This window comes from Bos indicus, chromosome 6, assembly GCF_029378745.1.
Source record: "Bos indicus isolate NIAB-ARS_2022 breed Sahiwal x Tharparkar chromosome 6, NIAB-ARS_B.indTharparkar_mat_pri_1.0, whole genome shotgun sequence".
Lineage (NCBI taxonomy): Eukaryota > Metazoa > Chordata > Mammalia > Artiodactyla > Bovidae > Bos > Bos indicus.
This window is the reverse complement of record NC_091765.1, coordinates 25,545,048-25,572,364: the sequence shown is the minus strand read 5'-3', so window position 1 is coordinate 25,572,364 and position 27,317 is coordinate 25,545,048. Positions and strand designations below refer to the sequence as shown.

Sequence of the window (27,317 nt, the reverse complement as noted above, 5' to 3'; positions counted from 1 at the left end):
GCAAGGTTTAGAATAGCATGTGGTTTGAGGTTCCTAAACCCAGTTTGTTTGTTTGTAAAACAAGAATAATAATATTTGGCATTGTATGAGGGCTGTCTATAATGTATATAAACCTCCAAGGATAGTATGAATTTTCAATAGGTGCTCAAAAATTATATCTATTCTTACCATAGTTTTATTAAGATTATTAAGTCTTACTAAGATGGAAATTTTAGTGGTTTATTGTAATGTAAATCACCTTAAATATTTATGATAGGTTATTTCTTTTTACTTGCTTAAAAATGTTAATGATATCTTTGCCTCTGTTATGAGCTTAAGGCATGGAATCATTTTAATTTTTTAAACTTTAAAATTGTAAGGCTCACTTTGAAAGTTTTTTTTTCTCAGAAATAACACCACAAGAATATTTCATTGTATCTAATCTTGTAGGTACTTTTACAACAAAAGGAAATTATCCGGTCCAGATATTATAATCGTGTATGCAAAGCCTACATGTTTCATTTTTTTTTTTTTCAGACCTGGAAAACGAGGTGGTTTACTTTGCACAGGAATGAACTGAAGTACTTCAAAGACCAGATGGTAAGAAACATGATCATATATTTTCCCTTTAAAAATGAGCTCTCGAAATGAAAAGAATATCTGCCTTTTAAAATCCCTGAAATTTATAGGAAACATCCTATAAATGACTGGAGATGAGAGTTCTTGATTCCTGATATGAGCAGAGCTTTCTTGCATAAATGAGACCTGTATAGCAGACACTGTTCTCAGTCTGGCTAACCTCTAGCTCTCAGGGGCATGCCACCCCCTATGTTTAGAGCAGTGGAATTGTTCCCTTACCACATTGGGTGGACTGTCTCTGTAGCAGTGTTCTCCTCTATTAAAAATATGTCCATTTATCAGGTCTAACTCATTAAGCAAATTTAAAATTATTTCATCTCTTCTCATTTTTCCTACACAAAATTTCTGAGAAAGTGGATGTCTAAAAACACAGGAGAAAAATATGCCTTCCTTCCACGTGTTAAAAATCCATCTCCACTGAATTTGAATTGACAATGAAAGTGTCTTTCTAATGTCCAATTTCATGAAAAGCCAATCCCCAGATAAGCATGTGGCTTTCCTTAGGAAGTTTTTCTATTATCAATTCCTGTAGTGGAAGTAAAGTTAACAGTCACTCATAGTGGAAACTTGTTTGGAGAATGAGTGAGGAACAGATTTGTGTGTGTGTGTTTTATCATGACATAGTTTGTCCTTTTGTTTTAAGTCACCAGAACCAATTCGGATCCTAGATTTGACGGAATGTTCAGCTGTACAATTTGATTATTCACAGGAAAGGGTAAACTGCTTCTGGTAAGTTGTTTTATAGAGGAAATGTTTTTTAAAATCTTCTTGCCACTTATTTTAGCAGAATAAAAAATTGTATGTCTAATGTACACAGATGTTTTGATCTGAGGCGGTACATGCATATTAGGAGTCCTTTCAGCTGAATGTGACATAAAATCTCATTTGTTGTTGTTCAGTCGCTAAGCTGGGCTTCCCAGGTGGCACAGCGGTAAAGAATCTCCCTGCCATGCAGGAGAAGTAAGAGACGGGGGTTCAATCCCTGGGTTGGGAAAATCGCCAAGTTGTATCTGATTCTTCTGTAACCCCATGGACTGTACCCAGCAGGCTCCTCTGTCCATGGGATTTCCCAAGCAAGGATACTGGAGGGGGATGCCATTCCCTTCTCCAGGGGATCTTCCCAACCCAGGGGTCAAACCCACATCTCCTGCACTGGCAGGTAGATTCTTTACTACTGAGCCACATGGAAGCCCTATACTCATTTAAAGCCGTATAGACAAATAAGCAGTTCTGCTGGGTCTGATTCTTTACATCGCATACTGCAACAAGTATGATGCCCATGGCAGGATGCCAGTCACATGTTAGACAGCTTTCATTCCTTTGAGATGTTTTATTCAATTTTAGTTATAACTTTGCTGACTCCAAGAATGAGTGATTTGTGTAATTATGACAATTCTTGCAGATGGCACCAAACTGTTTTATTCTAACACTATCAGTGTGTCATGATAATTTTCCAACTGGGAGGAGTAAAGTGTCTTGAGAAAAAAGTGTTTTATTTCCCACGATTTATTTTAAAGTTTTTAAACATATAAAATTTGAAAGACTTACATGGACCTCTGCTCAATGTTATGTGCCAGCCTGGATGGGAGAGGGGTGTGGGGGAGAATGGATATATGGACATGTATGACTGAGTCTCTTTGCTCTTCATCTGAAACTATTATAAAATTGTTAATCAGCTATATTCCAATACAAAATAAAAAGTTTGAAAAAAAAAGAATAAAAAAAGTTGACTTATATACCCATATACCCTTCACCTAGATGCATCAATCACTAATATTTTGCATATTTGCTTTATCACTATCTATTCACTTTCTTTCGTTGAACCAATTGAAAGTAAATTGCAGACATCATGGCACTTTCCCCGTGAATATTTAAATTTGTATCTACTAAGAATAAAAATATCACCTGTAGAACAATATCACTGTCCTACCTAAGAAAATTAACATCAACCATTGTTAATTAATGATTGGATAGTATCAGCCAATGATGGAAATCTTTTTTAAATTCACATAAAGACACTGTACACACTAACAGGGGGTTTATATTTCTCATATAACAACCAATCGGGAGGCAGACGGCTACACTGACAAGGTCCTGTCCAATGTCTATATAGTTCTTTTGGTCTTTTCCTCATGCTTACTACTTCAGGGGCCAAGAGAAATAGTCTAGCTGTAGGTCTCATATTTTCATGTAAGCCATGAAGAAAGATGCTGGGATGGGAGGAGCCAGGTCTGCCCTATCAGGAAAGCACACATTTTCTCAGGAACTCTCCTATCATATTTTCCCTCCTATCTCATTGGCCAAGACTGCAGCCAATGGCCATCGGCAGCAGCAAGGGAAGCTAGAAAAGGATACTAGTATGATCATGATTGTGGTTCCCAGGTGGCTCAAGTGGTAAAGAATCTGCCTGCCAATGCAGGAGACACAGGTTCAATTCCTGGCTCGGGACGATCCCTTGCAGGAGGGCGCAGCAATCCTTTCCAGTATTCTTGCCTGGAGAATCCCATGGACAGAGGAGCCTGTCAGGCTGCAGTCCATGGGGTCGCAAAGAGTCGGACACAACTGAGTGATTGAGCATGCACACATGATTATAATTGGCTCTAATTGTAATTTATTGCCTGGGGTTCTGTTAGCAAGAAGAAAGGAAAAATGATCTCTATTAACAGGTAGTTAATCATGTCTCTCATAAGGAGTACCAAACAATGACAATTCCAGCAATCAGTCACACCCCCTCCCCAATTTCCCCTCTGTCTACTAGTTGCCCAAGGAGACTTCACATCAAGGTTTACCTTTCATACACAGAGACTTACCTCTTGTCTATTCAACATTATTTACTGGTGTAAACAAGATACGTCACTTTGGTTTTAGACTATAGAAACCCTTCTGGTTTCAGTTCAAGGCTTTTTTTATTTTTATTTTTTCACGAAAAGGACAAAAAATTTTTTTTAGTGTTTTGTGTCTCAACTGTTAGGATAGGAAGTGTGGGCAAGATATAAATCAGATGATTTTTTAAGTTAATTAATTAGACTGCATCAGGTCTTATTTATGGCACGTGGGATCTTTTAGCTGCAGCGTTTGAACTCTTAGTTGCAGTGTGTGGGATTGAACCTGGGCACCCCTGCATCGGGAGCTGGGAGTTTTAGCCACTAGACCACCAGGGAAGTCCATGAGTCAAATGATTTTGACTCTATAACCCAAGACACAATCAAAGGAGGAGTTAATTCTGTTCCTAGAACAGTCTTTCATGCCAGTAGGCAAGTTTGTCTTCCCTTCAGCAAAGATTTTCATGGCAAGAAGGAGGCAAAGTGAATAGTTGAAGAGATTTATTGTCTCCTTTGCCGCTCTGAAAAGTTAAAACTGCCTTCATCCACAGAGGCCGCTGTCTTCCTTGTTGCAGCCAGCTAACACAAATTAATTCCTTCAGCAAACTCTTTTATTTGTGTTGCTTGTTCTTTGAATTGTAGCACAAGTTCTGAGCCATGTAACAAATCAGCGGAATAAACACATGTGTGTATTCAGCCTAGATCATGAACAATGAAAGGATCTGGGTTTGACCTGGACCTCTTCCCCACCTCCATCCCACTCTTTGGACTCATTAAAATATATAAATATGCCTGTAAAAATAATAATGTGAATCTACAACATCCTCAACATTTCTGCAGTTTGCCAGCAGGCCTAGCTCTCTATATACAACTCCTGAGGTTCTTACCCAAGTTCTACGTCAATTCTTTTTCCACTTGGAATACTTTAATGAGTGCTCAACTAATAAGATGTTCAATGGTCTGGAATATCTTACATTCTTTCTTTTGTCTTATCAGCTTAGTATTTCCATTCAGGACATTTTACCTCTGTGCAAAGACAGGAGTAGAAGCTGATGAGTGGATCAAGATATTACGCTGGAAGTTGGTAAGTTATTCGTGTCTCTGAATGCCTAGTACTCCCAAATCACATGTTGATGATTTCAAACTTATTTCTACTGGAAGAGTCAGGGAACCCCTGAAAACCTATGGGAAGTCAACATGCAGGCTTGTGGAAGAGTCTCTTCATTCTTCTCGAACATGGAAGTGTTGAAGAAAGGAGTAAGGACAGAAGAATGAGGCTGCACCGGGGTCTCATTGCCAGAGCCTAGCCTAGTGTGTATCAGACTTCTGATGTCTGTCAGACTTCCTGTTAGTGTGTGGGTGGTCCAAGTTGGCCTGGAGGAGGACGTGTGGTACCAGAAGGACAGATAAGAGGAATGCTGACATACCTCTGTAGTAGAAAATCCTTTTATATTGTCAGAGAAGGTGGACTTGCCAGAAAGACTTAGCTTAGTGTCCTGTATAATCGTTACTTTGTGCAGGTCAAGGACAAAAGGTATTCTAATTTATCTGCTTTCCATATACCTCCTGGGAGGAAGACAAAGTGCTTATAAGAACACACTAGTCTCATGCAATTTTTGTGTGTGTGTGTGTTTGCAAGTTAGTCAGTTGTTAGCCAAGAGCTTGTCAAAGCTTTCTCAAATTTCATATAAATACCACCTTGAATCCCTTGATGTTTTCAGCTATAGACAGTAATCTCCAATTTTCAAAATGAAATTAGCTTATATTTAGAATCTTACTGAATAGTCCTTTCTAAATACTAGGATTTTTGCCTTTGGTTGTCTTTTCAATTTTAGATCCAAAGAGCTATAGCCCTCCTTTTGAGATAGTTCCAATGTATTTGATATTCAGTGGGGAAATATTTTGCCATATGAAGTCTTTGCTCAAATATGAATTATTTTTTATTGTTTCTGTTTGATAACTTTGAAAGTGACACATAATCATTATAGAAAATTTAAAGTAAAAACAGCAAATGAACATTTCAGATTTCTCCCTTTGCATATAAACATTTAAAACCAATTTTAATCATTCTGTAGTGTTCTTCATCTGCTCACTTAACAATATATCATGAACATTTTTCCATATGAATACATTTAGATTTATATCTTCATTTTGATTCACTAGTGTTGCTATTACTAAAAGTGCTAGGCCGGTTCCCAATTTGTGTATGTTTTAGCAACCACTTTATAGTATTTCTCCTGAGAAAAAAACAGAAAACAAGAGTAAAATTGGGGAAGTGGGGATATGATAATTACTTGTTGTTGCATACTTTTCTTACCGGTCAGCATTTTGTATTTAATATTGGTTAAAAGCCAAAGTTTGTTATCTTAAAGTTGCTCAATAGTCCATACAGGTGGGTGTGCTTTCTTACAGTCTCAAATAAGAAAACAGCTCGATCAAGGGGATGGCACAGTCCGATCTCGGTCGTTCATCTTTCAGTAGACAGATCCCCCTCGGTGAGGGAGACCCTGACGCAGGAGCAGGGTGGAATGCTCCCAATGCTGGGGTCCTCGGCACATTTCACATGAGAACTGACTGAGGGCTTTTCTGTAGAAACAAATCAAAAGCAGAGGCAGATTTGGACCGTCCAGAAGACACCACATTTGCTGACTCAGGGAAAACTGCTGCCCTTCAGGATCCTGCCATCTCCCTGAGACTACCGAAGCGTCCTCGTTCTGACAGGAATGGACAGACCACTGCAACCAGGCATGCTGGCTCTTAGAACATGCAGTAGGAGATGGTTCTGTATTCCCTCATTGTTGTCCCCAAGCTGGTTGACATTGGTTACCCGGAGTCCCACCCTGCATCATAGTCAGCTCATCTGAGTCCCAGACTGTGTGTTTAACCAGGAAGGAAATGGCTATTTATGTAGCCTGAAGCGTAAGACTGATTCTTCAGAAAGTATATTGGGATAGAAAACATCCAAGATTGGTGGGAGGGCAGTATTTTTGTTTTTAATTTTTTCCCTCATTTATACAAAAAACAAAGCTATTTCCAAAACAAAAATGGAAAATATTTTTAATATTTATTTTCTCTTTGTAAACAGCTCAGATATCTACTGGGTCCTGTTTTCCTTCTAATGAGAAACCCGTGAGAACTAAATCTCCTATGGGCTATGAGGCAGAATGATAAAGATAACAGGAGGTACAATATTAAAAAATCATCTCTTTTAGTCATTTTGGGGGAAATATAGAATTCTTATATTATTAATATTCTTATATTATTCTCATTCTTATAAAGAATGAGAAAACAAATAGAGGAAGAGTGAGAAAGTATAGGTAATTTCTAGTTTAAATATAATAATCATGACAATTATTATTGTAACAGTAAGAGAGGACTTGTAAGCACTAAGTTCTTCATCCCACACTTCTCAAACAGCCTGAAAGAGACTTCTCAAGGAGAGTGTGTTTTAACAGTGCCTTCCAAAAAGTGAGCAGTAGGTACTGGCCCAAGAGAAATAAGATGTATCCCGCACTGCCAGGAGCATCCTACACCTTATTCAAGAGCAACTTCTTTTGCCTACTGAGGGAGCAACACTAACCCACATGCGGAGTGTAATGATGTGTTACACAGCATTTTCAAGCCAGAATAAGGGGGTTGAAATTGGGAGATAAGATACCATCATCCAGAGCTCCTAAGTAGATTCTAACTCCTTCTAGAATCTTTATTAATAATGCTTTAATAGGCTGAAGTTTGAAGGGAGATTAAAGTGTAGGAAGAAACCAAATAAAGATGTTGTAGGGCAAAGCTATGACATTGCTCTTGCAGTCCAAAGGGCAACTTTGTTATTGAATACATTTCTTCTGTTATTTGAACATCTCTCAAAAATTACTTTTCAACAAGGTTTTTAATGTATTTTGTAATGTTTGTATCATATGAGATAAAGCAAATGTCAAGTTAAAATGTATTGTGTCAAGTTTGCAAAGTAAGAAGTTAGACATAAATGTTCACTGAGATGTAGTTTCATGTTTTGTTTTAGATCCAGAAGTGTTTGTGTAGGTAGCATTGTTTCTATTTTTTGTAAAATATGTTATTTATATCCTTTGGTTGTATCAAAAAGAGCATGATTTTGCTGTCTGTAATATTTTGCTATTAAAGTGTTTTTAGTATCTAATTTAAAAAATACAATTTATTAATATCATAAATAGCAATGAAGAATCCACTTTGGTTAGACTACAAGTTACTAAGGATTGAAGGATTCAGAGTTGAATAGTCCCCGTCCTCAAGGAGTTTTTAGTTGAATATAGGCAAGATAAGAAATACATGCATAATAATGCATTAAAGTAAACACGATAAATGCTGAAAGTGAGGCAAAGCTAGATGATGGGGTGTGCTTTAGCAGGACTGTTGTTCAGTCACTAAGTCACGTCTGACTCTTTGTGACCCCATGGACTGCAGCACGCCAGGCTTCCTTGTCCTTCAGGAGCTTGCTCAAACTCCTGTCCATTCAGCTGGTGATGCCATCCAACCATCTCATCCTCTGTCATCCCCTTCTCCTCCTGCCCTCTATCTTTCCCAGCATCAGGGTCTTTTCCAGTGAGTCAGCTCTTTGTATCAGGTGTTCAAAGTATTAGAGCTTTAGCTTTAGCATCAGTCCTTCCAATGAAAATTCAGGATTGATTTCCTTTAGGATTCAGCATGGAGGAAATCATGCTTTGGGAGGCTTTTGACATGAAAAGGGCAGTCTAACACATACCATGTAATTAGTAATAACCCAGATGTTTACCTGCTCTCAACAGCCCTGGAAAGTGGTCGTGATTTCGCCTCCTGAGGGAGATCAGGAAAAGGGCCTCGAACAAAGGATATTTCGTGCCAATGGCAGGCAAGTGGGGTTGTTTGAGATAATAGCTGTCTGTGTCAAGCTCTGTCACTAACAGTACGTGCTCATTGTAAAGGAAGTACCTCAAGACCCTGCCGAAGTATCAACAGTTGTTCTCAAAATTCCTCCAGGGAAAATCTTGCCCCACAGAAGCACTGTTGCCTCTGGATGAGGGGAGCCCCGCTCAACAATGGGAATGGCTGTAACTGCCTCCAGAGAAACCTGCCCTTATTCCAGGGCCGCTGGGCAGAATGCTCAGTGCTCAGAGCCCTCTCATCCAGCCAGGCGGCACCCACAAGTGGGCTCTTTGATCCTCTCCTCTCTCTCACGCTGGGAGTGCAGCTTAGGGAGTCACACTGTCGGTTTCAGGAAAGAGCAAGAGAATTACTACAGGGTGAATGTAAATTCTGCTCCCCTCCTCTACTGCTACTTCAGGTCAACTGCAGCAAACCTGAATTTCTGCCTATCTTTCCAGCCACATGCAGCCTTACACACTGCTTACCATGGATTCAGGAGTTTCTTAAATTATCTGTGGAAAAGGGCAGATTTTTTTTTCGTTTTTGATATTTACGATCACTGGGATTTTGTAAAATCTAGTTACTAGAAAACTGAAGAAACAAATACAACTATCACAATCCATTTTTAAAAATTCAATAGACTTGGGACGTCCCTGATGGTCCGGTGGCTAAGACCCTGAGCTCCCAATGCAGGCGGCCCAAGTTTAATCCTTGATCAGGCAACTACATCCTACATGCTGCAACTAAGATGGAAGATTCTGTGGGCCACACCTAAGACCCAGTGCAGCCAAATAAATAGATAAAATATTTTTTGAAATTCAATAGATGTAGTATACCTGCTGTTCTTTTATACCCTGAACTCTCAACTTCTGTAATTTGTCATATACTAAGAGAACAGCCCAGTCTGTGGACTACATCTCAAGTAGCTCTGGCTAGTGGACTGCCAAGTAAAACAGACCAGAGCCTTCTTGAGGAAGAATTCATCTTGATGTTGCTATAATGTGCTTAATAACATCTACAGCCCCTTGAATTTATATAAAAGAGGTTATCCTCCATAACACGTGTGGGCCTCATTCAAGCCCTTGAAAGACCTGAAGAGCAAACCTGGGGTTTCCACGGAGAAGAAACAGATGGCGGGCTCAGCTCCTGCCTGAGATTTTCCAGCTTTCTTGCCTGCCCTACAGATTTGAGGTTTGCCAATTTCCAAAATCAGGTAACCAGTTCCTTGAATTTAATCTAGTTCATATATATCCGACTGGTTGTTTCTTCGGTGAACCCTGAGTGATACAACTTCTTTTCCCAAATACCTCATCATTTTATATTTTATTGTTTGCTAAAATATTTTATTATTTTTGAATAGTTAAAAATTTAAGAAGTGCAATAAAGTTTACAGTGAAAAGGGTCATTCCTAGGATCTCTGTTCCCCAAGTATCCAGTTCCACTTCATGGAGGTTATCAATGACACCCCATTCTGTGTATCTCCACGGATACCATCATATCAATACAAGCAAGTATCAACATGCACACGTATTTTTTCTTCCTATACATAAATTGCAGCATTGCAGTTTCACTGAACACTATTTTTCATTGAACATTATGTTTTGGAGATCATTCTACCTCAGTACCTAATGTCTTTTTTTTCCACTGAGCCAATGTAGAAATTTCTCTAACCAATCCTCTATATTAGAGTGAACATGTAATTTATCTAAAGTGGGACACTTGAAAGGAACACTAACGATTACACCAAGAACAGCAGGTATAAACTGACGTTTAAAAAAGTCACCTTATCTGATACTTCAGCTGTTTCTAATCCTTTAATGTTACTAAATTGCAATGAATACACTTGTACTATACACTTTTCACACGTCCCTATGGACTGGCAATATAAATATCTAGAAGTGGAATTGGGGGCTTTTGTGTCAACTTCACCAGTCATTGGGTGCCCAAATTAAACATTTGTGCCTGATACTTCAGCTGTTTCTAATCCTTTAATGTTACTAAATTGCAATGAATACACTTGTACTATACACTTTTCACACGTCCCTATGGACTGGCAACATAAATATCTAGAAGTGGAATTGGGGGCTTTTGTGTCAACTTCACCAGTCATTGGGTGCCCAAATTAAACATTTGTGCCTGTGGGTTCTGTTTCTTTGGAGAATCTTAATACAATGTGTCAAAGATTATGCACATTTGATCTTGGTATAGATTGCCAAATTGTGCTACTTGAAAGGGTATAACAATTCACATTTCCAACAGTGGGGAATAAAAAATGTGCTTTTTGAATCTTTCCCCATTGACTTATGATGTCATTGTTACAATTTTTTATGTCTTATATGTGTGTACTAAAGTCTGTTTCTGGGTTATTCTACTGATCTGTCTAGTCATACATCTGATGTAGGTTTATACTATCTTTAAAAATAATCTAGTTCTATATTATCTTTTCAAAAATTCCTTAAGTTTTACCTTCCCAATGAACTATAGAATAATTATAGAATCTATTATACCTCTTAAAATGGAAATTTTAAAAGTAGTACTATTCACTATGCAAAGGTTAGTGAAGTGAAATCGCTCAGTCGTGTCAGACTCTTTTCGACCCCATGGACTGTAGCCTACCAGGCTCCTCCCTCCATGGGATTCTCCAGGCAAGAATACTAGAGTGGGTTGCCATTTCCTTCTCCAGGGAATCTTCCCAACCCAGGGATCGAACCCGGGTCTCCCGCATTCCAGGCAGACGCTTTAACCACTGAGCCACCAGGGAAGCCCCTAAGTATCTCCATTTATTAGTTCTCTTTCCTGGGGTGTGTGTATGTATGCACATTGTGTGTATGTGTGTGTGTATAAAATATATAATATAGAGAGAAATAAAATCACAATCTTGGTCACCTCATTTATAAAAGACTTTCTTGTTTCATGCATCACTGCACTGGCAAAAACTTCCTGGACACAATTAAGTAAAAATTGGGATAATGGCGATTCTAGATTTTTATCAATGTGTCTAATGCCTCATTAGGTTGTAACAACTAACTCTTTATAGCTTGCTGCAGGTAAAACATTTCTCTTGTCCTAATTTCTTTGTAAAGACTATTGTCCTTGCTAAATTTTAATGCCTCATCTTGTGTTTTCTATAGCATCCTGTGCACAGCTTCATCGCAACACTTCCTATGCCTGTTTTGTTTACTGAGCTGTACATTCTTTAATGATAGGTACCACGATTTAGTCTCTTATTTGTAGAGGATGGGAGGAGAGTGGGAGGGAAGAAGGGAAGGAGGGAGGAAGAAGGAAGGAGGCAGGCCCAGTGCCTAGCCAATCTCACCACACAACTTAAGGGACTGCACTCAGTCTTATGGCACATAAAATGCATCCTTGGAGCACAGAAATATGACATACACTTGTGTGCCTTAGAATTCTGCAATGTGGTACTTCTAGTGAACAGCACACATTTGCTACTCAATGCCAGGTACCAGTGATGAACTCTGACTGTCAAAGAACCCAGGAGGAAATTAAAGCCTTGAATGATAGACTGCATTCCTAAACATGAAAAGCCACATGCTAGAACTGTGAGACCAATTACACAGAGATTACATTAGGCTCCTGGATGAGGTTTATTTTCCAACTGACAACTTATTTAAGGTAAAACAGTCTCCAAACTAGACAAGAAACACTTATTTACGTGGTTGCAAGAGTGAATTAAATTACAGAGTTTAAACATTTGAAAACAGTCTGGGGAGGGGTGGGGGGAAGCTATATAGTGTTCAAACTGTACTTTTAAAAATACTATTTATCCTCATGTATGAAAAAAGGGATATACTACCATGCGTACATACATACCAATACTGGAAACAGAATTCAATAATGAATCACACCTAAATTTTACAAAGAATAAACAAACATTAAAAAAACACTGATTGGTTATAGAAAGCAGAATGGAAGAAAAAACCATTAGCTATCATCTTCATTTCCATCAAAGAGCAGCACCCTCTAAGAAGAAACAAATTCGTTAGTAAGACTCACCTACAGTGCACAACAATATATACAAATGAAAGTTAGTGATTGTACTGGTTTCATTCACTTTTCCTAAGCCACTTTTATCTTTCTCACACTCAATGCAAAGAAAATAATATGAAGAAAAATATGTCCTCACTATTCACAATAAAAAGAGTCTGCCCTATTCTGCAGGCCTGGCACATGGTATAAAAGGGAGCACTTCATGGCTCAAGGGGATCAAAGTATCATTTTGATTCTGAGCCACCAAATAGGATCTCACACATATTTGGTGACTGGACTAACTCCACAGGAGCTGCGATATAGAGTGAACCATTTCTGTGGTATCCCCAGATCTCACTAAATAAGAAACAGCCCTACACAAAAAAAGATAACCATCAACCTGTCCATAAATTCTATCTGTAAGGCTCTTTTTCTAGAGTAAAGTGGAAAAAGGGGGTCCTTGAGTACATGGATACAAGTGTCACTGTGGCCTAAAGATTGCTGGATTGATATTGTGTCTGATATGATGAAGAAAACTCCAGATTAAGAAACTTCCACAACTTGTCTCAATTCTTCAAATAATGGAGCAAGTTCCTTTTCCAGGCTGACAATTAGTCCTAAAGCAAAGAGATTAAGAAATTTGAACATTAGAAAAATGCTTATCAAAATTTGTATACTAAAAAGTAAATGAGACCTAGTTCATTCTCCATAACTACACTTAAAACAAAATACTGTAATTCTGAACAAAATAATTGAAAACCCACACTTATTATGAAGTTTACTTTCATCATCTATTATTAATGTAAGTAAATAAAACCATTGATATGCATTAGAAGATGCAAAATAAATTATATATGTGCTATAATTTTGCTGGAGTTTTATGAAAAACTTCAATTCATTTATACCTCATTATTTCAAAATTTGCACCAATTCAGGAATAATACACATGATTTTTACTAAAGGAAAAAAAAAAAAAAAAAGACTTTTTTCCTGAGCCAATTTTAATGAACTTTATTAAAAGATAGGTAGATAGCAAAGGAAAAATTAGATACTTATTATATAAATTCAGTAAAGCTAAGGCACAAATGCATATTTCAAAGGCAAAAATATTTTAAAGATGCCTCCTCATAGGACTATAAAATACACACCGAAAGCAGCAAGCTAATCTAGAAATCAGCACATCCAGCTTGTTAGTTTCCTAGGGTAGAAGGCTATATAATCTTAAACACTGCTTGTTTTTCGCTCAACTAAAGATCTTCCTGTCTCACACAGCATTCAAAGCACCTGGGATTCATAAGGAAATGTTCTATGTACTAGAATACAATTCTGGAGATTATCATAATTTATAATAACTGATGATTTTATAGTATGATAGTGATTTACCACAACTGAGGTTTAACATATTTAAAATACCGACACCACTACTATCCTATACATTTACAAAGAGTTTTCACACACAGTATTTTACGGCTTGAAAGCATTTAGAAATGAAAGACACCCAACAGTTCATTCAATCTAAACCCCACATTTTAAACATAAGCAATCTAAATACAGGCTTCAGTGACAGCTGGAAACAAAACTGGCTCAAATATCTTGCAAATAAAAAAACAGAAAAGGAAAGTAAAGCAGTTCTAACAGTGGTGAAATCTGGAGATAGACCTTTAAAAAATTCCACTTAAACTAAAACAGAGTAAAAAAAAAAAAATTGTAATTCAACTGAATACTGAATACTGTTATGATTTTACACAAAGATAGCCAGTGAAGACCCCTGGATATAATGAGATCTTACAATGCTCTCTAGAAAGTACAGCTTCCAAGTGTTTGTCCTCAAATTCTTCCACTGTGAAAAAGAACTGAGTATATTCATCCTAGTCACACTCTTTAAATTCCCAAACACATTTACCTTGCCCACTATTGTTCAAGATTTTATAGATTGGTCCTTATGGAACTGAAATTTATCTGTGATCGTTTTTATGTTTTGTTTGGTTATTTTCTCTACTGTTTTTTTTTTTTGCTTTCTGAAACTGTTGTAACATGAGCAAGATACTGTATTAAAGAGGTGAAAATAACATTTAATTTTCCGTTCTATCTTAAATGATATTTATCTATACGTCATCTCATCTGAACTAAAAAATAATAGCACAAGATCAAGAAAGCAGTTCTTAGCTCCATTATACAGATATACATATATATATATATATATATAAACAATTCAGAGAAGTTATATTTCCAGAAAACAAGGAATAGATGGTAGCACTGGGCCATGCATTAAGGTTTTCTTACTCTAAATCTGTGTTCTTATCATATTAGACTATTCAGATCTGGTATTATAAAGATTAAAAGCTGTATTTAAGGTGATTAAAACATACCTGTATTAGCATTGCTGCTGGCTATGAAACTCACTACCAAAGGTAAACGATTGAATTGAACCACCTAAAAAGAGAACAAGATCTAAAGTATACTGTTATGTAGTGAAAAGGCGGTATAATTCAAATCAAGTATCTTAATCTTTCTAAAAACTTTAAATGTGTAAGATACTAGCTTGACATCATGGTATTATGTCATGAAAGGTGAAAGAGTTGAAAATAAGTATTTCCGTAAAACAGACTTACTAATTATTTCTTAGAGACATTAATACCACTTAGTCTGGAAAGTTTCTAAGGTGGGGCTGCATCTTCCTCATCTTTTTTATATTCTAAAGCCCTGCAAAGTGTCAATGACATAGTAGGGGCTCAATAAATATTTGATAATTAAGGAGCTAAAGGCATTTTTTCTCAGTCATTCAAGTGGTTATAAAGTCTCAATCTTTTGCCTCCTCTGTACCACTATAATTTAAATTAACTTACATTTAAGTTAACTTTAAATCAGCTATCTTTTTAAAAAGTTTAGTTTCAACCTAACCTTTACTGACTAAATTAAAGGTCAGATGAGCTAGTTATCTTCTGCCTAATAGACACTAAAATATACAACTTTTAAAATAAAAAATACCATACATGTATCATTGGTAGTGCATGACTTATACCCTGGGAAACACTGCTCTGTAGAAAGCAGTGTGTGTGCTCAGTTGCTCAATACTGGAGTAAGCTGCCATGTCCTACTCCAGGGGATCTTCCCGACCCAGGAACTGAAACAGTGTCTTGTGTCTCCTGCATTGGCAGGCAGATTCTTTACTACTGTGAAGAAGTTACTGATTTATTCTAAAGAAAATGCAGCTGGAGATCAAGAGATCTGTAGCAACTAATTTCTCTCCCACAAATAATAACCTCATTTATTTTATATATTTATATATTTCAAGCCAAAAGATGGGATTAGTAGCAATAACAAATGTAAATAACTATCATTTGACTTTCAAGGAAAATCCTGTATCTGTCACAACAACAACAACAACGACGACAAGTGTGTCATTTGAGAAATCAGTTGTTAAATAAGCTCAGGGCACCATCTACTGGAGGTATTAGTAACAGTGACCTGACTTACCCATTTCAGGATGACATATATTTTACTATTTAATTTTTAATCTAATTGTTCATATTAATTAATTCCTGAAATAAAATGTGAAAAAAAATCTCTACAGTTTAACATAACCAATTTGAAGGTTAAGATGTTAAAATTCCATCACTTTGGAAACCAAAATTAGAATTATATAAACAAACTATTCTACAAAGAAGAGATAATAATAGTTGAAATCATCAGCAAACCATTTGATAATTATGAACTTACCTGGTAGGTATTATAGTAACAGATGATACTTTTATTTTTTGAAAGTCCGAGTTTGCTTCCTTGGTCTGTTGCAAGGGCAAAAGTTGATAAGAAACCAGGTCTCAAAGCATGCTCTGGAGCATTATCATTGGCCACTGGAAATACAAGTGATTTAAGTAAAAATTATGCAGGATATACAGTGGGAAGAGATTTACAGTAGTTATTTGCTTTTTTTGACAAAAACATAAACTTACAGAAAAAAAGAAGCACAAGAGTTAGGCTTCACAACACTGAACTTCATAATACTAATTGGGTCTCATCAGTTTAGGTGAGAAAAACCATTCAATCAGAAGTTGAGGGATCACAACTAAGGGAATAAATGCTGGTTCTCACAATTTTTCAAAAAATTTCAAATGAATACTAAATATTTCTATTTTCTTAATATCTAACTTAAAACAGGTTAGGATTATCAGTACAATTAATAAATTGAACATTCTGGTTAACTATGAACAAAGTGAGAATACTGAAAAAAAGTTTCATAAACCTTTGCTCTTACAAAACCCACAGAAACATCATTTGTAGACGATGATATTTCTACACCTGGCCACTGATTTAAGTTTTTTTACACTCACTGAAAGGTCTAGATGGAGTTGGTTGTACCGTAAGTGCTGAGCTTAAGGTTTTAACACAGAGATCCTCAAAAAGAACACTGGAACTGAAAATCTGAGATTACTTTGTTCAAAGTCCTCATTATAGAATTGAGAAAAGGAAGTGATTTGCCCATGGCTACCTATGTTCTGTGCTGGGTTAGGAAGCACACTGGATCACGTATCAAAAGATGATGGGTTCTATGACTATCTCGTCACTGACTCATGAGCAACTTGCAGCTGACAATGTACTCTTTGCACCTGACCACTTTCATTAATAAAATGAAAGAACTACATTAGCTAAATTCTAAACTTTGATTGAATTCTAAACTCTGAAATTATCTGACATATATGATAACTCCAGGTGGAGAATGTATTATAAACAAAATATGCAGGACATTATTTAACCTTTCTGTCATATCACATATACTTAAAAAAAAAAGCTAAACCTTAGGCAAAAAGAAACCTTTTCTTTCCTCTTTTTTTAGGTTAACCAACTTTTCTTTAGGCAAAAATTCTTGCTAGATTCTGGTTAACTAAAGTAACTGTGAAGTTAAAAGTTTTTCAAAATCTTATTTCCAATAAGGAAGAACAAGAAAGAGTAAACAAAACAATAAATTTATGTTAATTCAAATGTATGGCTGTTTATCCTAAAACCACCAGCAATACTGATGAAAAATATATGCTGGGGGAGTCCATGGGTGTAATATGTCTAGCTGTATATGTGCTCATTCTCATCATTCAGATTTACTAATCGTTTACGTTATACATAAAATGTCTGTAATGGGAAACTGGGCCTTCAATAAATCCTTACTTAAACTCATGCCATCATGAAATAGTTGATATATAATAAGATTCCAACCTATCCTTCAACACACAAAATCAAACATTTTCTTCCAAACTAAGACTATGTCCTGAATGTATTGAATGGGTTATTTTTTGCTTGCTTTCTGTATTACTCAGATAGAAATACATTTTTATTCGAAGTCGAACATGGCACTGACATGTAATTGCGGCATTTTACCTTTGATGACAGGCACTCCATCTCTATCTGACACAACAATAGCATGGAGCCCCTCAACACTAGAAAGGAAAAGTTAATATATGATAAAACATTGTCTCAAAATATGTACCTTCAAAATCACAATGATAATTCTCATGTACATTTCTGAAAAACCATGAGGACTCAATCACTGATATAAGCTCCTATAACGTTTGCAAAACTCTTCCACCATAAGAAGCAAAAACAGATCCAGTTGCTGCCTTCACACAACTTACAATCTAAAAGGAAGAGTGGCTATCATTCAGATCACCTCACACAAATGTAAAACTACAACTGTGAGAACTGCCATTAAGAGATGTGTGGGGCCACGAGAGAGCTTATAAAAGGAGGGGTAGATCCAGACAGGTGGGTCAGGGAAGGCTTCCCGGAGGAAGTGGTTCCTCAGCGGAGACATTACGGTAATAAGAAAAGTGGAGTGGGGAGATCATTGTAAGCCGAGAGAAGAGGACAGAAAGAATGGAGGTCACAGGGCAATCCCCTCAACCACGTCTACACAAGAAGTAAACAGAATGGTCAAGACCACAGCTCTGAAGTAAGAAAGACCTGAGCTCCTGTTCAGGCTCTGGTGTTTACTGTTTATGCTACCTGGCATCAGTTACAAAACCTCGCTAAGCCTCAGTTAATATGAAAACGGGGATACTTGTACTCATCTGCGTGTGCAAGTCGTTTCAGTCCTGTTCAACTCTCTGTGATCCCATGGATTGTAGCCCGCCAGGCTCCTCTGTCCATGGGATTCTCCAGGCAGGAATACTGGAGTGGGTTGCCATGTCCTCCTCCAGGGGATCTTCCTGATCCAGGGTCTCCTGCATTGCAGGCGGATTCTTTACTGCTGAACCTTTGGCTACCATGAAGTTTAATACAATGATGCATGCAAAGTGGAGGGTGGCTGGTACATGATTAATATTCAAAAATATGAATTAATATCAATGTTGTCATCTGTACACCCTGAGAATAACATAATTTGTCCCTGCAATTTAAATATGAAATTATTAGTGGGAATTCCTAGAGCCCCAAAATGTTAAAAATTATAATGGGGAAACATTCAAATCATCATCATTTATACTGGGCTTCCACATGGTACAGTGGTAAAGAAACCACCTGCTAATGCAGGAGACATTGCCACAGTCACCCAATCTTTAGCAACCACTTGCCAGACTGGTCAGCAGCCATCAATACTGAGGCAAGATCCTCCACCAGCAAAACATTAAGACTCATTAAAGGCTCAGATGATGGTTAGCACTTTTTTAGCAATAAAGTATTTTTTACCTAACAATGTACATTGTTTTTTTTAGACATCATGTTGTTACACACTTAACAAACTACAGTGGAGTGTAAACGTAACTTTTGTATGCAACAGGAAACAGAAAAAATTGTGACTTGCTTTATCTCAATATTCACTTTATTGCAGTGGTCTGGAACCAAACCCACAACCTCTCTGAGGCATGCCTGTATCTTAAAATATCTACAAGCTGCAATGCTTGCTGTTCCTACTACATCTCCAAATAAAGGGATGATTGTTATTAGCTTAGGAAAGAGAAGTATTAGCTTAATATTTTAGCTTAGGAATGAGGAGTATTACTATTAACTTAATCTGCAGGTGCATAGCGTATCTCTGACGGTAACAATGGGTGTCTCTGAGACGGGAATCGTGTGGCTGGAGGACAAGGATAAGAAGCTCCTCACTCTGTGTCCTTCAATTAACTTTTGCATCTTGAACTTTATAAATATATTGCCTACTCAAAACGTGGCAGTGTTAGTCACAAAGTTGTATCCAACTTTCTGTGACTCCATGGGCTATAGCCATGGAGCGGGTAGGCGTTTCCTTCTCCAAAGGATCTTTCTGACCCAGGGATTGAAGCTGAGTCTCCTGCATTACAAAAAATTGTGAATCACTATACTGTATACCCCCACGTAGATGCAGCAATTAGGTCTTAAAGGCAGTATTAAAAATAAAGGCAAGTTCCTAGGTTTTTTAATCCAGTAAACTGCTATGAAAGAACTCTAAAGTGGCAAAAACTGGATTCTAGCCCTTCACCATTCACCAGCTGTTTAATTTGAGACAAGGCATGTAACTTCCCTGGGGGATCATGTTGTTTATCTGCAAACTCAAACCGTATCACTTGTGCTACCTACGATTATGTTAGCTATTTGAAAGTGCTAAATAACAGCAGAACACAGGATTAGTCTAAGATAAACAGAAACGAAATACTAAACAAAACACGTTAAGCAGAATTCATTTAGTAACAAAGTAGTAATTTTTTACCTCGGTAATTTTTTATACAGGAATCGTTTTAGATCCTGAAAGAGAGTATAAAAATTATATTATAATAATATGCCCAGTACTGGTTCTCTAGATCCTGTCCTAGCCACATCTCAGGTACCTTAAGTATTCATTCACAACCATTCTTGCTTGTGCTTTGTCTTTCTCGTTTTGCTTTTGATGTTTTAAGGAGTGGTGTAACTTGCAACAACTAATCTTTTTCTCTAAGCCTCAGTTTCATTATTTGCTGAGTAAGCATAATTAAAGAACCTACATTATAAGACTGTTACTAAAGTTTATTGAAAACACTCATGTCAAGTGGTTAGCATATCCATCAGTGGAAACACAAATACATATTAGCTATAATATTAGATCACACTTCTCATACTACTGTACATCTTGTTGCTAACTTTGAGTTCACTTGAGAATATATTATGAATACTTATCCATGTCCACAGACTTTTTTAACATCACTTTAAGATCCAAGGTAAGTTAACTAACTTCATGAAACTCAGTTTTCTTACATGACTAAAGACAAATGACAATGTGTGTCAAGCATTCAGCATGGAACATAATTATGACTTTAAAAAAATTAGAAGACTACTTGGTCTCATTACACTCTCATTTGGGGAATTTCACTGACAATCCAGGTAGCAATCATGAGTTCTACATAGGTAAATCAGATATATCTTGTTTTGACCCTCTAATTCCTACTACTCCCCAAACCTGAATGTTGATTTTATTCCATGCTATCACCACCAGCTTACTTTTGCTCTCATCTTAAATACAAAATCACAAAACTCATCATTTTCCATCCAAAATCTGGATTTCCCCAATCTCTCCCTCTGTCCACTAATGGCATTACTGTTCCCTGTTACTTAGCTTTGAAACTTAAGGTAATATAATCACCCTAAACTCATGTGTCACTTTAAAAACCACTTGTGAAGTCAAGTATTTTTAAACTGATGTTCTCCTCTCCTTTTCGGATGACATTACAATTTAGGTTCATTTTAATATTTATGACTTACACCAGCCTCCCAATTGGTATGATGGCCTACCACTTCTATCGCACACATTTCTACACAAAGCCAATAATCATATAATTCTCCTTCTCTAAATGGACAATTGCAGTGACTCTCAACCCTGGCTACGGACAACACTTGCAGAGTATAAAAAGAACTCTGATGCCTGTATTGAAAATGCTCCCCAGAGGATTTTTCATGCAGCCAAGATCATGAACCAATGTTTGAATGGCTCTCCACTGTTTACCGAATTATGTACAAATCCTGTAGATATTTGAGGCTCTCTACAATATGGATGGGCTATAACACATTTTATAGTCCTGCTTCCTACCACTCCCTCATACATTTCCTCAGCCCCAGATGAAATGGGCTATTCACAGCTCTGCAACACACATCTTTCTGTTTCCTATCTTTAATTTTGCTCATGCTTACATTCTAACTATTAATATTAATACCCTCTGGATCTTAAAAAAAAACGCTACTCATCAATTAGAGCTAATCTCAACCACCAAATACTCCAAACAGGCTTCCCTGATAAAGACAAACTGAGGTAATCCCTCTCTTCTCTGAATTTTCACACAATAATGTATGCATATCTATGATCACTTGCCTACTGTACTTTTTTTTTAACCTTTAAAAATCCTTAGGGAGAGAAATTATACCTTAGTTATCTTTATTTCTCCCACAGCCCTTAAAGAACAATCTTTTCAAGGGAGATGCTCAAAAGAATTCAGCGATTTGATTATGCCTAGAGAATGAGGCCTCAAAAATATACTGGAAGACCCCCAAAAATGGAGTGATAAAGACATAAAAAGTTGCTAAATGTTGAAACACATAATCCTGCAACCTAAAAGAAAAATCAGATTCATATTGTTGAATAATCATTTAGTGTAGTTAAAAGCATGGATTCTGGAGTCTGCCTGGGTTGGTATCCTGACTCAGCAACAAACTAGCTGTGTAATCTGAGGAAGTTACTGGATCTTTCTGTGACTTAGCATCTTCATCTATAAACACAGTGATAATAATAACAGTGCATATCTCATGAAAGTTACTGTAATAATTAAATGAGTATCTGTTCAACGTTCCAAAGAATATTTAGCATGTATATAAGCAAAATGTGTGTGTGTTAGTTGCTTAGTCGTGTCCAACTCTTTGCAACCCCATAGACTGCAGCCCACCAGGTCCCTCTGTCCATGGGATTCTCCAGGCAAGAACACTGGAGTGGCTTTCCATTTCTTTCTCCAAAAGGAATTACAGAAAGAAAGTGAAGTCGCTCAGTCATGTCCGACTCTTTGTGATCCCATGGACTGTAGCCTACCAGGTTCCCCCATCCATGCAATTTTCCAGGCAAGAGTACTGGAGCGGGTTGCCATTTCCTTCTCCAATATAAGCAAAATAACAGTATGTAAAATATAAACAAATATAAACATTAATAATATTAATTCCCTGTTGTTTCCAGAAACTAGTACAATAAAGTTTCCTAAATTTAGAATTTTAATTATATTGCTGTGTTAAAAAGGCAATGGTTATAAATCATCTGAAATTGCTACAGTGAACCCAAAGAGACATAACTGGACAAAGATTCAGAGCAGCAAACCATCATTTACAAACTGAATGGGTAAATATGAAGAACCTGTCTTATGCCCGCAGAACTGGGGCGTGGGAAAAATAAAATTGTCTCAACCTCAGGCACCTTTAGTGTCTTCTACCCCCATTCCAGGCAGAAACTCAGGGCCCCGAAAATTACTCCTATTAGTCTCTGACTTTAGATCCTAGACAAAGCAATTGGAGGGAAGCGGTAAAACGAAACAAATTTGTATTTGGGAAGCGCTCTCTCTCCCCACCCAGCAGTCTCAACCTACTCTCCACTCTCTCCTTCCTCTTATGTGGGGGTGTTAACTCACATCCGCCATGATGAACCCTTTCCTCCCGCAGGATCAGTCTCCACGCCTGAAAGAGAAACTCCGGGTGACTCTCCCCTCAAGACTTCCTCTCCCTCCCACCCCCAACCTAATAAGCAGTGTCAGTTCTCCGCTGGGTCAGGCAAGGATCCACGGTTCCAGGGCTCCAGCCAAGGAGGCTGATTAGCGTCGGAGTTCCCAAATACTCAGGCGGGTAACCGAGATGCCTGACAGCTCACTAACCCCCAAGATCCAAGCCCAACCGGGAGGCGAAAGCGGCGTCTTCTCTTCCGTCTCACCGCCCGGGCCACTTGCGGCGTAAGCCACCGGGCAAAGTGGCTGCAGTTACCTGGCTTTCTGGGTTGCCTGGTTCTCTGAACTGCCACTTCAGGAACAACTTCTCGGACAGGTTCCTCTAAAAGCCGCAGTCACATGATTTGTGACCTCTTCTGTGCTCCCGGAAGCACTTCCCAAGACTCCGACGCTGGGTGACTCGGGATTTCCGGGGCGGTACTTCGACAAGGGAGCGCGCATTTGCGCGATAAGCCCCGGCCCACTCAACGCGGGTGCTCTTTGCGGCCGTGCGGAGTTCCGGCTGTCCCAGACCTCTGCACTTGAGTAGAGCTTGCTTTGCTTTGAGAACGCGGAACCCTGAAGATTTCCCAGAAAACGCAAGCAAGAAAACGTATTTGTTTGGGGAGGGTGCATAAATTTCATTATTTTTTTCTTAGGGTCCGTTATCTTAAAACCTCTTCTTGTAGATGAATAAATTTAAAGGGGGTGGTGTTACATACTGAACAGCAAGCCCCAGGTCCGTCGGTCTCTGATCGCAATTTAATAATCCTTTCGCTTCCCGTGGGAGCTACCCTCGTACTGTGACTTGTCTGGATTGAATCAAGGATCCTTGAGCTTTCTGGAGATCTCCTTTGTGTGTACATCAAGCTTTTACATATGCAGACATGGAGCAACTTTCTTTCATTGGCTCTTTGTTTAGAAGACCGTACTTTTAAGGACTGTCTATAATTTTTTTTTTTTTGGTGCATTGCTTGTTTGCACATTGAAGGAAAACCTACAGTAAGTGGTAGAAAAATGAGTTCTAGGGGAACTTCTTTTCCACAGGTCATCAAGTTCAGTTCAGTTGCTTAGTCCTGTCCGAGTCTTTGCGACCCCATGGACTTCAGCACGCCAGGCTTCCCTGTCCTTCACCAATTCCCAGAACTTGCTCAAACTCCTGTCCATCGAGTCGGTGATGCCATCCAACCATCTCATCTGTCGTCCCCTTCTCCTTCTGCCTTCAGTCTTTCCCAGCATCAAGTCTTTTCTAATGTCACCTTCGCATCAGGTGGCCAAAGTATTGGAGCTTCAGCATCAGCGTCAACCCTTCCAGTGAAAATTTAGGGTTGATGGATTGACTGATTTGAGCTCCTTGAAATCCAAGGGATCCCTGAAGATAGAAGTGCAAAAGGAACCAGCTATAGACCAAGGTATGGTGGGAAGATACTAATTTGCTAGTTACCCTTAGGAGGATGAAATGGTAAGTTACAAAGCACCTAGCTGTTAAAAATGATCTCCTTGTCATTATAAAAGAACTTGACAGTTCCATAGCAACTGACATCATTTAAGACCACTTCCTTTTCCGTTGATTTCTTAGCCTCTGGAACACCGCACTTATTTTAGTTTCTCACCCAATCTCCTCACTCTTAAAGCTTGTCTTCAATTCTTCTGCTGTTTTTCTTTCCACAGTATCCTGAGAATGTGATTCCTAAATCTGCACCTTTCCTCTGAGTTCGAGGTTCATATTTTCAGCTGCTGGTTGGATATTGGATATTTCTACATACTTCTGTCAGTTCTAACCCAAAGGTACTAAAAACTCCAGTAAACCTGTTTCCTGATCTATGTCCTTGTTGGTTCCATGATTCTGTCAGGTATCATGTTTTCTCTTTCCTTTCTCATGTCCTTTTCTCACTTAACAATGATTTTTTACATTTATATTTTTTCAGCTCTTCATTCAACCCTTATTCAGCAAGACTTGTATCAGTAGCCATTTAAGGAAGCCCAGTTAAACGTTTCTAAAACAGTGTACATTATTGCTGACCAAACAAATCTTTAGTTACATACCATTGCAGACAATAGTTGATAGTCTTTAATCATTTTACTTGTAAATGCAATCTAATGTGAATCCTATTTTTCAGCCAAATTGATTATCTCACCCTTCCATCAAAATGGCTATTATCCCAGGAAGTTGTGGAAATTCCTGAATCTGAAATGTTTATTTCTCCTGTAGGAGAGGAAAAACTTCCTTATACCTTATTAGATTTTGTGGCTGGGCTAACAGTGAAATTGACAGACAGATTGACAGGAGCAAAACATAGAAATGCATTTACTACTTTTACATGTACATGAGAGTCTTCAGAAGAAAAATGGAAGATCCAAAACTTGGTTAGGCCCAAAAATTGATATGCCATTTTACACAAAGAACAATAAACTTGTGAGGATGAGACAAAACAAGGGGCTTAGGCTAAGAGCAGTAAATTGTATGATGGTGACTATTAAACATGGAATAAACTGTGGAAGATAAGGGTTATTTTAGTAGGTTTGTTTATATAGGTCCATATCAGTGTCAGTCCCATCTCTGGTGATAAGAATGTTCTTCTCTTCCTGGTAGAAGGAGGGCACATTTCCCATGGGAAGTTTTATGACAAGCCTTTAAGTGAAGGTGGGAGGTCAGAGAGCCTTTCATGCATTTGCTGTGGCATATTTCAGGGTGACGTGTTCTAAACCCCTTTATTTTCTACCTTAGCTATTTAAATCTTGTTTCCTTATAACACCTTCTCATCCATCATATTCTCTTGAATGTTCCTATATATTACCAAGAACAACTGATACTTATTTGTGCATAATTATGTGTCATAGCTTTAATTTGCTTATCCAATGAGACCATAAAGTCTAGGAGGGGTCATGGTTTCAATTTTTTTTTCAGTTTCTTACAATGCTTGTTTCTTGCACTCTGTAGGTATGCATTCAACATTTGTAGAATGAAAGTCATTACGAGAAGTCATTAGTCTTGACCCTGACTAAAACTCATTTCTCATTTCCCCACTGTTTCTCCCCTTCATTTGCCCCTAAGTTTGGAGTCAAATAAAAATATGAACTCTAGCAAGACTTCTAATTTCTGGAAGCATTACTTTTCATTTTAACAAAATTATCCATCTTAATAACATTATTACATAGTAGTTGACCTGGAAAACATTGCTGATTTTTTTCTTCCTCTTGAGTGGCAAAAAGGGAGAGCACAGCTTTCCAAGATCTTCAGATGCCAAATACCACCACTAACGTCTGCCAATTGAAAAATCTAGTCAGACTTTTAATTTCCAAGCATGGTGGTTTCTAAATTACGGCACGTCAGTAGAGCTCCTTATGTACTCAGACTGATCTGTTTGCATTTACCCATCAATAACACTGCTGTTGGTCCAGGACTAAGGGAAATATTTACTGACCTAAAAGATTATCAGCACGATATGCCAGTTCTCCAAAGTGGGATGTAACAGATCATTGCTGAGGTTCAGAAAGAAACAGACATTGTATGCATGCCTATGCACAGAAAATTTTTATCTCATTATACAAATTTGCTATTTTGCATAATAGTACATTATATAGTTAACAAATATACACATGCTCTGACTTTGTTATATCAGAGCCTTTGTTTTTGCTTCTCTTGAGCTTAAATTTCTCTCAGCTGTTGAATACAGCTTTAAAAAAATTTTTTAATTCTCACTTTTTAAAAAAATTTTGGTTTCCTATCAAAAAATAAACAATCATCTGAATTTAGGTTGGTTCCACTGTCTGTGTAAAAATTCTAGCTGGTATGCAAACTCAAATGGGAAGGAGAGGCTTGCTGATTCTCCAACATACAAAAATAAAAATTTTATAACTTACACTGGCTGAGTTGTAAAATGTCTTATAAATTTTGATTCTGCCTGTGGCTTGGAATTTAGCCCATGGAAAATACAATTTAAGATCTATACAATAACTTTCTCTACTGTACTCTCACCCATTGTTGTCACACACCAGTCACTTCAGAAATCACTAATTCCCTTGATCTCTGGCTTACATCTAATAGTGAAATTACTCACTTGTCAACATCTTACACACCCCTGCCATCTTTCCTGCCTGACATAACCTCAAATTTAGATGAACTAAATTTAGATGAACTATATATATATATATGTATGTGTGTGTGTGTGTGTGTGTATATATAGATATAGATATATATATAGATAGATAGATAGATATATCTATATATATATATATAGCCTCATGGGATTTGGCCCTTAATTCTCTAACCTGGTCTCGGTCCCTAGGTCATAATCTTACAAGTTTGTTTTCACTTCTGTAAAGTTTCTATGACCTTATCTACTTTAGC

General features: G+C 37.6%; 2 protein-coding genes and 1 non-coding gene across 8 annotated transcripts in view; 1 reads left to right on the top strand and 2 right to left on the bottom strand.

The window, feature by feature from the left end:
* The window catches only part of DAPP1 (dual adaptor of phosphotyrosine and 3-phosphoinositides 1), a 97,320-nt gene that overhangs the window by 49,140 nt on the left and 20,863 nt on the right, over positions 1-27,317 (top strand). Inside the window, exons 6-10 of one of the 6 annotated variants that reach the window (XM_070791154.1) lie at positions 517-579; positions 1,262-1,347; positions 4,437-4,524; positions 5,853-24,378; positions 24,638-24,754. In XM_070791154.1, the coding sequence (XP_070647255.1) occupies positions 517-579; positions 1,262-1,347; positions 4,437-4,524; positions 5,853-5,921 (306 nt within the window). In that variant the 3' untranslated portion in view covers positions 5,922-24,378; positions 24,638-24,754. Of the gene's footprint in view, positions 1-516; positions 580-1,261; positions 1,348-4,436; positions 4,525-5,852; positions 24,755-27,317 lie in introns of those variants that run through there. The other 5 variants (XM_019962398.2, XM_070791155.1, XM_070791153.1 and 2 more) reach the window with 5 other exon arrangements.
* TRNAS-GGA (transfer RNA serine (anticodon GGA)) lies at positions 11,005-11,076 on the bottom strand. Its single transcript has one exon. It is a non-coding gene; the product is annotated as a tRNA-Ser (tRNA).
* Positions 11,902-23,358, bottom strand: LAMTOR3 (late endosomal/lysosomal adaptor, MAPK and MTOR activator 3). The gene is made up of 7 exons (XM_019962397.2): positions 23,244-23,358; positions 22,898-22,943; positions 19,975-20,009; positions 17,673-17,731; positions 16,023-16,156; positions 14,672-14,735; positions 11,902-12,919 (listed from the first exon to the last, which is right to left on the bottom strand). The coding sequence occupies exons 2-7, from the start codon at positions 22,904-22,906 to the stop codon at positions 12,846-12,848; spliced, it is 375 nt and encodes a 124-aa protein (XP_019817956.1). The 5' UTR covers positions 22,907-22,943; positions 23,244-23,358; the 3' UTR covers positions 11,902-12,845.

Bases quoted from the DNA above. Each gene is read 5' to 3' on its own strand.
- LAMTOR3 (XM_019962397.2), bottom strand. The intron at 16,157-17,672 runs GTAAAATGCCGC...TTGTATTTCCAG, and splicing joins TGGAGTGCCTGTCATCAAAG to TGGCCAATGATAATGCTCCA. The intron at 12,920-14,671 runs GTATGTTTTAAT...TCTTTGCTTTAG, and splicing joins CAGCAGCAATGCTAATACAG to GACTAATTGTCAGCCTGGAA.